Here is a 12,174-nt window from a genome sequence, read left to right as displayed (position 1 = left end):
AAAAGGTGGAGTTACAAGACCAAGTGGGCTGGATGGATGAGGATTCGGGAAGCTATCGATATTCTTTCTGGTCCACAAAGTGGCAGAAATAGAGGACAAATGGAAAACAATGATGGTTATGAGGAAAGTGCCCAAGGAGTGAAGAAAGTGGGAGAGATTTGAAATATTCGAAGTGGTGTGAGAGAGAGACCCAAAAGGGAGAAGAAGGTGAGGAGAATGGACAGATATTGCCAGAAACTATTGTTAAGGGATGGATAAGGAAAGAACAGGAGACAGAGGAAATTGAAGCAAAGTGGGCAGAAGTGGTATTGAAGGAAGTAGTGGAGAAACCTTGGGAATGCAGAAAAGTAGGTGACAGAAATGAGTGAAGGTGGAACATTGGTTATTCTCCCAGAGGTGAAAGAGGAGATAGTAGGATAGACTGAGGATGTTAACGGGGGTATTAGAGCAAGGTGGGCAGCAGCGAATTGTGAATGCTAAGATAAAAAGGGTTGCAGCCAAAAAGACACAATAGAGGGAGAGGATTTGCGTGGTGAGACTTGATGCAAGACGCAGGGGAAGGAGGGAGAGATTGGAGCATATTGCTGGAGGAATCTAATCCTGACACGAGCGGGGGCGAGGGATCAGACCCCTATGCCAGTGTTAGGGCAGCCGTCTGTCACCCTGAGGATCCAGTCAATCTTGGAAGGCTTGCCACTGAAGACCCTACTAACAGAACCCTTCTGCCAGCTCCAAGGGCAGAGGGAACATCTGAGCTTGAGAAACAAGCAAAAGTGTTGGGGAACTGTGAGAAATAGGGTGCAGGAACCCCTTAAAATCTGGGACTGTGGACTTAAGATAAATGGGTGGATTGTCTGGAAAACATCTGGCCTACGGACTTGCTTAGCACTGGCAGAACGTTTGTGAACATTTTTGGGATGTTCTTTCCCAGAGCACCACCCCACAGAGGAGAAAGAACCGTACTGGCCAGGTTTAGTTTAACCCAGACACTATTTGTTTATTTTATCCAAACCTGTACATTTGCTAATAACTCATTTCCCTTATCTGGGCTATTTGTCAATCCATGTACTCTCTCTGACACCTCAAAACCTCACCAGACTTCAGTGTCGCAGAACCATCCATACTTGACCACCCAAGCGCATCTTTTCGGCAAACAGTTCTAAAAGTGGTTGAAGCCTTGGAGCTCAGTGCTCCATCGAAGCTCATCCAACAATAGGAGCTAACAAATACTTTAATGGAAGGCCCCCAGAGGGAAACGTTCCTAACATTCAATCTGGCTGTGGCAAAACCTGATTGTGACATTGTGGCAAACCCCTTGCTCGACACTGACAGTAAGCTAGGATTCTGCATAAACATATCGGCTGGTTTTGATGGACCCAATATACCTCATATACCTCGCAAAGCACACCTCTGTGAGATACTGGGGGTGCAGGCAGCTACTGCACGCACTACGTGTTTGTGTTTCTGGCTCTGCCTCCAGGCAGAGAAAGTAACAAACTAGACACCTTCGGCAAGAAGATCTTTTAGATGGGTAGTGTCCCCCTAAAAGCAATAAACACCTCTTGTGTGTTTGCAAAATATACACACAGTCTCTGGCAGGTGGTGCCGGAAGCAGCAAACCACTGGCCTGATGACATTATGCGGGATGGTTTCAAAGAAATAGCCAAGACTGGAAGGAAGCAGCCTGCCAGTTGCTGCTAATGGGTCTGGACATGGCAGGCTGAGTGGCCTGGGCTATAGGGGAAGCATCTCTACTCTGCAGGTATTCATGGATGATAAACTCTGGCTTGGCTGCAGGTGTGCAAGCCAAGCAGATCAACATGCCATTTGACAGTGTTCATCTATACGGGACAAAAGCAGACAAACCTCTATGGAAATTCAAGACTTCAAAGACCACATCAAAACCTTAAGGACTGGCAGTCGAGCAAGTCAAACCTTTTTGGCGCCCAGCCAATCTAGAAGCAATGGCTTCAGCCCCTTTGTCTTTTGTGCACAGAGAGATTTGTGCACAGAGAGAGATTACACTTCCCAGCAACCAAATTTGCCTAGAAGGCAGTGCATTGGCCCAGGGAGAGGTAGAAGTGCCCAAAAATCTCAAAGACAAGAAGCTTCAGTGTCCTCTCCAACCTCCTCCCAGAACACTCTGTGATTTCTCCCCATCTCACCCAGCACCAGTGAAAGGAAGGGTCTCTTGGTTTTAATTGCATGAAAAGGCACTCATTTGGTCACCTGGGTCCTTCATATGGTTGCTTAGGGGTACTGCCTTACATTCATTTGAAAACCCCTAGATTGCCCTCCATCAGGGACGACCCGATCTTCCGACCCAGACTTACAGCAGACCTACGAAAAAGGAACAGGGAAGGATATGGCATTCAGTGGATTGCTTTTCTCCTGCAGATTCCTCATCTGATAGATATCCTCATCCAGCTCTGCTGCTCAGAAACTTATTGACAGGGGGCGTAGTGTACCTCGACTCAGTCGTCCATCCGTCTTGCTCAGTTGTTGATCGTCGGCTCCGGACATGACATCAGGCGTTGTGTCTATATACCACGTCACTATTGCCCATACCTCAGTTCCTTTTTTCCGCACGCTGGACACGCTGCTGTGAGGAACACATGAGTCTTCAACGCTGCGTTTTGACTATATTCATCAAATGTTTTCCAAAACCACGGCCGTGACATGTCCGCTACCAGATTTCGGGCTTTATAAGGTGCACCGACTGCCATTCCAAAATGTTGATGACCAACCTGCACAACATTTGTCTGTGGTGTCTAGTTATGGATCACGACACAGAGGGATGTGTGTCGTGCTCTAAGATGTACCCGAAGTCCATATGCGAGTGGGCCGCCAAACTTGCCTTGGGCCACCGTTTGCGAAATTCCTGGCACGGTCCATCGTCCAGTCCTCCAAGGCCGAGACTGAAGGGCCCACCCTCGAAAAAGAAAAGGAAAAGCATCGGCGGAAGGCCAAAAAAGTGGTCACACTCGAGTAGCCACTCTTCCTCCTCTTCATCGCATAACAAAAAGAGGGGCCGACGTCATCGACACGACGCCGGTTCGTCGTCCTAACAAGGTTAGCCCTCGGCTGGGCGGACCACTTGAGAGGAGTGGGAAGATTTCAAGAGCCAAATGCTGGCTATATTTAAGATGCAGGCTGCTGCAAGTGCTGGTGTGCCCCTTGTTAGGAACTCAAGGTGGTAACAAGTAAGACAGACACAAGTGATCACAGTTGAAGGGTGTTTATTGAACAATGAATGCTGTATGCAGGTTGGAAAAACGCCTAATGTATACCTTAATTTAAGATGGGGGCAAGCTTCAACCAACAAATGAAACATAAGGCAGTTCTAGTGGCGTTGTGTCAAAATAAAAGGGGCCTATACTAAGAAACCTATTGTCAAACCTTACAACTAATACAAAAAGGGGTGTGGGATAGTTCTCAAGAAAAGAAAGAAGTGTTCTCATATAATATGTTTGGATGCAGTAGCGTGGGTCTCCCTTCCCCACGTTTTGAGCACAGGGTAAGATGGGAGCTTGGAGCACAGTACAGTCTCGGGCTTCTCCAGCACGAGGCTACAGTTCCAAATGTCAGTTCTCAGGACCGTTGATGGCCAAGTCTTGTTTCCTTTGAAAGTCTCTTGCGTTTGGTGCCTGACATGTTCAAATAACAACAAAAAAAGTTACTTTAACCAAATGAAAGTTTGTTAGGGTGATAATGAATCACCACTTGTTCCCCCTCTTCTGGGTGCTCACCCTTCTCAATTTTAGTCCACAGTTCACATAGGGTGATGGTCTCACACCTGGGTCCCCCGCTTCTGGGCGCTGACTCTTCATATATCGTTCTCAACAATTATATAGATCAGTTCTTTTCTCACTTGAAGTTTTGGATGATGGCTTCACCCCTGGATCTGCTTCGGTCGGGCTCAGACTCCTCTCTTCTCTTTAGCAGAATTTCTTTTCCCTCCGTTTCTCGATTTCCTTTCAAACAGTTTGTAGTGGACACTCGTCAATATCCCTCAGTCGGGTTCACTCTTGCTAACTTCACATTTGCATTTGCTTGTGGGTTTCACCTCCCTTTCTTTCACACTGCTTGTAGATCAAAGTCTTTCGATTCTATGGACATTTTGCTTGACCCTCTGTATGACCACTTTGACCTATTTCACTGGCCTTCCTATAGCCTTGTGGTATTTGTAGTTTCACTCAGATGGGGATCGACCAGAGTCTCTTGTGTTAGCACCCACGTGGTGCCAGTTTTCCTCTGCAGCTGGTCTCTCCTTTTATACTCTTTACAGTTCTTTCATAGTTCATCGAACTTGGTTCAAAACTTGCCACTTTGAGATGCTCACTCAACACAGCCCGGTTCTTATTGTTTGATGAACTGCTTGGCTTTTCTTCTTCATTGGAGTCAAGGCCGGTACCACGGTCGCGGGAGCCTCCCTCACTCCTGCTTATCGGGATAGGCTTACCACGTGTACCGTTGACATCTGCTGCAAGACCCTTGTGCTATTGTTTGCGATCTTAGGCTCTCTTCCACAAAGGTTCTGCGGGTCTGGGACGAAAAAGGCAAGGTCACGTCTCTCCTCTCCACCCTCTCGATTCCTGGCACCTTTCTCCTTTTGAACTGCTGCGCTTGATTAGCCATCTTGTTGTGCTGTCTGCTGTGTTCGCCTTGCTAGACCTGTGCTCTTTTGCTCTGCCATTTATCCCTGTCGAGAAGGGAAAGGGCTGTCAGGTGTGCGTGATTCAGGTTAATTGCCTGACTTTGCCTAACCCTTGTATTTGGGACATGTCAGATAAAGAGTCTTATCAGTCTGCTGTCTTTCGTGAGAAAAGACAGTGTTCGTGTTTGAAAGGAAAAGGGTTGAAGTGTCAGAGCATCCTACGGGACTTGATGGAGGAAGAGGTGTTATGGGGAATTATAATCTTTGTTCTAGCGGGGTAGGAGATTTCGGAAGGGTAGGTTTTGGAGGGTTTGTGGGAGGTGTAATTGTTGGCCACTTTCGATTGTGGATTCCGAAAGTGACACACAGAGGGACGGGATTGGTAGGGATTGCGGGACAAATGGGAATAGCTGGGATCGCAAAATAAACGAGGGGGATTGTGGGAGTGGTAGTATGCTATCTGAGCAGGTTGGGAGTGCGGAAAATGATAACCAGAGGGACGGAAAGAGGAATGATTGGGAGTATTCGGAGGGGGAACAGGAAAACGAGGGTTCTGAGAAAGATGGTTTCTGAATGCTGTGGGGGGTATGATGGATTCATCAGAGGCGGAGGGGATGATGGATTTTCAAAAAGGACATTTATCGGATGGAAGGGAGGTTGAGTTGATACAGCCCATAGGGACCTCGTCTTCCTCATCCTTTTCTCCGGTATAGTACCGTGTCTCACCTGGGGCAGCCCCCACGAGCATAACCCTCGGTACCCCCATCCAGGTGATCCTCCCTCGCTCGTCCACCCCCAGGGCTGGGATCTGAGAGCACCAGCCCTCCCGTGGCCACTTGAATAAGGGTTCCCCAAGGTCTACTTGGGAGAATACCTTGAGGTTTCTCACAACCTTGAACAGCAGGCCTCGGTGGCGAAAGCGGCATTCGACACTCCCAATCCTAGGAACGCCACATTGTCAACACCATCAGCGTTGGAGAAGCCTTCGGGCTCGATGCCGAAAAACAGGCGCAGAAGCCATTGATGCCCAGTCCTTCTCGAGAGCATCAAGAAGGTGAACAAGCCCCAATCGGCGCCGATGGCCATGGCGTTGAAAGAGAAATCTTCAGTGCCGACTATCGGCGACAGATCCTTTTCCCCTCTCTTCAGGTCCAGAGTCTTTGAATCTGTGGCGTTTATTTTTGGCAACGACCAGGGATATGATCAAGGGGACATCAATCCCATATATACAGGATCAGGAAGCATCGATTTTTTTCGATGAGCAGTCAGACCTGTTGTCACTGGTCCAAGGGCTCCACCATGCCAGCGGCCTGGACACATCTCCAGATGTAGAACTTCAGCAAGGTCAGCCCTATACTCATACCAATGCTAAGTTCAGGGCCCTAGTGGAAAGGGTGGTAGACACCCTAGCTCTGAAGTCCATGTCAGTGCATACTAAGGGCTACGAACTGACAGACATATTGGATGAGGGCCCTGTGACAGAACGTGACATGCCACTTAATCCGGCAATTGCTGATCTCCTTGCCTCCTTGTGGCAGCATCCCTGCTCCGTTCCCCCAGTCAGTTCTACCTTTACAGGGAAGTACAGGCCAGCGAGGAGGCCCATCTTTTCTGCTTCTCACCCTTCTCCGGAAAGGCTTGTTGTTCAGGCAGCCACAATCTTCAACAGGCCGGCGGCCTCAACTTCTAATCTGCCCCCAGATAGATATGATAGGTTATTTATAACGCGCTTAATACCCAGAGGTTTTTAAGATGGACCCGGGGATCGAACCTGTGTTGCTGTGCCGTCTTGCTTCCAAGGCGAGCATGTCGCCCCTGAGCTATCCTCCCGAGACCAGGTAAGGTAAAAGGTTGGGCGCTATGGCCAGGAAGGTGTTTACCTCGGCAGCATGGCCTTGACAGCCAGCAATGTAGCCTGCTTGCGAACTATCGTCCAATTTCTCTCCTCCTCTTCCTTATGAAGGTAATGGAGGCCCTTGTGTCTCTCCTACTCTCCTCTTTTCTGGAGGCTTAAGGGTTCTTTGACTCGTTTCAGTCAGGCTTTCAGCCTTGGAGGGGGATGGAGTCAGTTTTGAACTCTGTGATGGACGACTTAGTCCGACTAGTTGATATGGGTAGAGTGGGAGCAGTACTATAGTTGGATCTATCCGCTGTGTTTGACACGGTGAATCTTCCCACCCTGATCTCCCAGCTATCTGCGGCTGGTCTGTCTGGTCAAGTTCTGGGCTGGTTTGTGGTTTTTCTGGCTGATCATTTCCAGTCAATTTCTTTTCCTCCTTTGTGCTCCAAATCTGTATCTCTAGCGTGTGGAGTCCCGCAGGGTTCTGCGCTATCCCCCATCCTGTTTAACATTCTTATTAGGCCACTTCTCTGCCTTATCCAATCCCACAGGTTCAGGTACCACTCCTATGCCGATGACACGCTGATCTTGGTCTGATTGGATCTTACTCGATCAGATACAGCGGTGCGGCTTAGGAGGTGCCTTGAGGCCCTGGGGTCGTGGATGGCAGAGAACAGGCTAAAAATGAATGGCAACAAAACAGAGGTTCTGCTGGTGGGAATCGCCACTCCCCTCTCTTTTTGGACGGCTGAGTTCTGGCGAAGTACTCTTAGCCCATTTCCCTCTCCGTCCTTGTCGGTTAAAAATTTGGGGATAAAAATCACCTCCTCTCTTTCAATGGAGGAACAAGTATCTACGGTCTGTAAGACTGGGCATTTTAAAGAAAAAAATGTTGCGAAAGGTCCTTAGCTTTTATTCCTGCTAAATTTCAAGCGTCAATGGTATCGTGCTAGTTCTTGGCGCAGTTGACTACTGCAATTCTCGTTATCTTGGCCAGCCACGCTATTTGATAAATCGGCTTCAGGTTCTTCAAAATGCTGCCAACAGGTCAATTCTTCATCCCCTGTTTGGAGCGCATATGTCTCCTTTACTTAGACAACCCCACTGGCTGCCAATTGAGAAGGGGAATTCTTTTTAAATCGGTATGCATTGTTCACCATGCTTTCTATGAAGGTGGGGCGGAATATCTTCAGGCAAAGTTCCCTCTGTATATTCCGTCCCGTCCTCTCCGCTCACAGTCAGCCTTACTTGTTTTAGTGTCAGGGGTCAGACTATCCCGCATGGAGGGTTGAGCCTTGTCAGTGGCAGCGGCTAAGGCCTGGAATTCTTTGTCATACTCCCTGCAAGCTATTTCTGACTACCTTGCTTTCTGTCGCTCCCTTAAAACTTTGTTGTTTTAGGTCATACATTAAATTGTGGGTTTCCTTCTGTCAGCACAGTGCCAAGATGCCTTCGGGCGAACATGCGCTTATATATAACAAACAAGCTAGCTGCTTTGATTTCCCCTCCCAAGACTTACCAGTTGGTGGAAGGTTGGCAGAGCATTGGCCCCAGTGGCAGGAGATTACCTCCGATTCCTGGCCCCTACAGCAAGGACCATGTAAACTGATGCGTTCGCCTTGTTCCATTATGCATACATCAAAACATTTGATGCCTTATAGGGTTAGTCCTGTGTTGATTTATTTAGGCCACATTTAGTTTTAAGACAGGTTCTACAAAGGTGTTCCATGAAGATAGGGATGTCCTCTTTGTTGGTGGTGAAAGTAGACCTGGAAACCTAGGAAGTCAGCTTGGCTGCAGCTCACAGTCAGTGATTGCCTTTCTCAGATTTTTAGAGGAGGGGTCTTTCAAGGAACTTCATTAACTCTTCTACATTGCTGCTTCTGACCTCAGAAAATATTTTCAACCATTACCACCAGAATAGCTATGTGCCTAAAATTGTGTGTTTGTGTTTCTATTTGTATAGAAATTGTTTTTGATGATGTATTGAGTGATAAAGACAATATGCTTTTAATTCAATAGAATTTCGAACTGAAGCAACTGAAAAAAGGAGGCACTTGGATCAAGGAAGTGAATACCACAGAAATAAACTGGTACCCTATGCAAAAAGTAAAATATGCCAAAAGAAAGCTTTCTGGTGTCAATCCTGCTGTGATAACATGGTATGCCATTCTAATAGACCCATTTATGTAATTATTGCAATGCTGATGAAGTTTGTATTATTATTTTCTGTGATTTCCCAAAATAGTTAACATAACCAGAATTTCTAATAGATTCCTTCCTTCTGCAGATTCCTCATCTTCGATATTTTTTCTCTTGTGACAGATGTCTTTGTAAACTTTTCAGCACTAGAGGGTGAAGCACAGCTCAGCATCTTCTACCCCTAGAGCCATTGCATGTCCAGGCACCAGACTTGATGTTGAGGCCACTATATATTGAGGCGCTGCAACCCATGGTCTTAATTACTTTTTTTTATCTCACTTAGTAGGCTTCAGAAACACCACTTAGCTTTGTTAATTAACCTGCATCATGCCTAACCATCTGAAACCCTCAGGATTCAAGCCCTGCTAGGACTGCAGGAGGCAGATACCCATCTTGGACCCCCACAGGCTATGTATCTAATTGTCTCAGCAAAGACCACAACATGGAGGATTGCAGTTCCTGCCAGTGTGTGCACTGTGACGAATCTCCGGGTGTCGTCACTTCTTGTCTAATTGGAGCCCCTTCCCATGAGGCCAGGGAGGTGAGACCACTACCCAATAGCCCCCCTGGAGCTGGGGGGTGTTACTCAGCGGATGGATCTCATGTGAAGGGAAGCCGCCCTATGGGATAAGTGACAACCCAGGGAGAACATGGTATCCCCATAGCCCGCCTAACCCTAACACATCTTCATACCCCCTCCCACCAGCACCTTACCTAGTGTACCCATGTTCCTTTGCCACACCAGCAAGGTAGGAAGTACTGAAATGAGGAAGATCGGGGACTCCTCCTCCTCAGGGATTTATATCCCTTAGGTACTGAGACGAGTGAAAGACCAACTGACTCACTGGGAGTCCTCTTGATCAGTACTGTGACGAGGAAGAAGTGCAGGAGCATAATGAGCACCTCTACTGAAGGGCCTAGTTGTTACAGATCTCCTATTGGCCGAGCTGCCATTAAAACATAAGAAGGAAATCGAATCGAGGATAGATTCCCCTCCCTGGAGAAACCAGGAGAATTGACTACCTTACGAAATGCTGTGGAAGGACTGGAGCGGGAGACAGAAGGTGGAGCAACCAGCCGAGCAAGAAGGAGCGAGGTAACCGCCTGGGCTGTGCAGCCCAACAGCAGAGAGCCGCTGTGGAGCCATCACAAAGATCAGAAGAGGGCAGAGAGCAACAAGGAACTGCTGCAGAGCCGGCGCAGTCCTTAGAATGATGGGAGGAGGCTAGACGAGCGCATAGAGCTGCTGCAGAGTCGCTGCAGTCCATGGAACTACCGAGAGCCACCGGAGAGGGGAGCGAAGCCTGTGGGCAACCGAGAAACACCTGTAAGTGTCCAAAGAGGGTGGGAAGACTGGGACAGTTGCAGGGGCCCCCAAAAGTCAGAGAAACTATTACAAAAGGGGTCTGGAACCTGAGGCAGAAATCTATATCAAGTGGGTCTGGGACCTGAGAGAGAAAGAAAACTATACCAAAGGTGTGTGGGACCTGGAAGCGAAAAAAGAAACCAGTATCAAAGGGGTCTGGGATCCAAGACAGAAAAAGAAACCAATAAAGAGGGTTTGGGACCCAACCAAAAGGAATACCTGGAAGGATAATGAACCGGGTGTAATTCATGACGAACAAGAACCACCAAAAAGGGTCTGTGACCAGAACTCAATAACGAGCTGCCTCCAAGAACATCATCATAGTCACAGTACCTGGCAGGGTAGTGAACCAGGTACACTGTGAACACGGTGAACAGTGGAGATACTGAGAGTATTGTGGGAAAGGCCCGGGGAACAGTGACATACCCTTTAGTCTTGATGAACATTGTTAAAGACGCCAAGACAAGAGAGTCATTCTCTTAGCATTGTGAAAAGCTTGATAAAAGACCAGGGGAAGTGAAACATACCCCTCGGTCTTGAAAAACATTGTGGAAGGAGCAAAGAGCAGGGCAATATTCTCTTGGCGTTGTGAAACATCTGATAAAGGCCAGAGGAAGAAAAACGCTTGTCCTGAGATTGTGTAAACCATTGAGAAACCAAAGAAAGGTCAGGAGGCGGGAGTCATCCCCCTAAACGCTGTAAAGATACAAGACTTTTGATCTATGTACTTTACTGGAACCCAACTCAAAGAACCTTTGATTTACATTCCTAGCGAAAAATATATTTGTTTGCATCCTCCGGAAGTGAACTTTGGCTTGCTATCCCAAAAAAGCGAACCGTTCTTCTGGATTAAGAAGACCACACCTTTTCTTTAGTTTAGTTTATAGTGTAAGGGTTGGAAATAGGTTTTGGACATAGGACAGTGGACACTTTTATTTATACTTTCATCCTGACCGCTTCCTTAGTGTTTAGTTCAGTCATGTAATCCCCTCTTAGACCTAGGGTTAGATAGGGTTTTCTCATCCATTCATCCTCTAATAAAAGTTTGTAGCCAAAGGCATGCCACCTGTGTGTCAGTGTGAGGGGTCAGAAATGTGAGGCAAACAACCTTGTAAAAGGTTTTCAACATTTGCAATGTTATTAAATAAAATGTTAGGATTAACTCTAACAAAGGATATCTGTCCCTCGCACTGACACATTTAATAAAGCAATAAGGAAATGCATAGCAGTTATATTCAACAAAATATAACTATTTGAAGTCGGAAAATAGCCACAATATCTCTTGTGATCTGGGTGAATTCCCTTCCCTAGCTTCAAGTCGGATTTTGCTTCACAGTTCAAAAAGAAATAAGGAAATCCTGGTTTGTAGCAAAGTGTCAACACAGTTCTTTGTAATGTCTACTTGACAACAGAAAGTTACAACTTCACTGGTATATCAAATAAAACAAAGGGTTCTTTCTCTTGAAATAAGAATGAGCATCATTGTTATCTTCTTTACATGAGCAACAATGATTGTCTTTGTAAGGATGATTTGCCACAACTGAATACCTCTGAAGAAATGTAACTCCTCTACAGCACGTTTATACAGTTCTTCCTTCAGCACCATCAACAACATACATTATCTTGGTTAGGACCACTTTACAGAACTTCATCAACTGCCACCTGGTCTACTCCCATGCCAGGCCTACTACTTCAAAGGTTTGCCATCCGAGTATATTCCCCTGCCCAAACAGCGTTTCACAAAACAGAATGCCCTTCTAATGTTTACCATCCAGGTATACTCACCTGCCCGAACAGTGTTTCAGAAAAGAGAATGTGCTTAGTGGTAACATTCAACTTATAACAGCTTCATAGCAATTTCACAATGTTCATTATTTTGCAGCTTTAGACATTTAGCAACTTCTCAGGGAAACCAGATTCACTTTGATGCTCTTTAATACTCTTCTGCAAATTATGCTCCTCTCCCTCTGAATAATGTCTTTCAGAAGGGTAGCCTTTTTGCCACTTTCTTTCCGCCACTGCACAAGTCACCAAATACTTATAAGGAAAGAGTCTATTTCTGTTTTTTCTTGGCTTTGGCAATGTGTGTTTATATTAGCTGGTGTTATC

The 12,174-nt window shown here is 46.7% G+C and overlaps 1 protein-coding gene across 1 annotated transcript in view; it reads left to right on the top strand.

The window, feature by feature from the left end:
• Nucleotides 1–12,174, top strand: part of PRKDC (protein kinase, DNA-activated, catalytic subunit) — a 3,362,625-nt gene that overhangs the window by 3,337,280 nt on the left and 13,171 nt on the right. The window contains exon 85 of the mRNA XM_069621025.1: nt 8,520–8,659. Within this exon, the coding sequence (XP_069477126.1) occupies nt 8,520–8,659 (140 nt within the window). The remainder of the gene's footprint in view (nt 1–8,519; nt 8,660–12,174) is intronic.

Source organism: Ambystoma mexicanum, chromosome 5q (assembly GCF_040938575.1).
Source record: "Ambystoma mexicanum isolate Mex_15411 chromosome 5q, UKY_AmexF1_1, whole genome shotgun sequence".
Lineage (NCBI taxonomy): Eukaryota > Metazoa > Chordata > Amphibia > Caudata > Ambystomatidae > Ambystoma > Ambystoma mexicanum.
The sequence above is the reverse complement of the archived record's forward strand: the minus strand, read 5'-3'. Positions and strand labels throughout refer to the sequence as shown.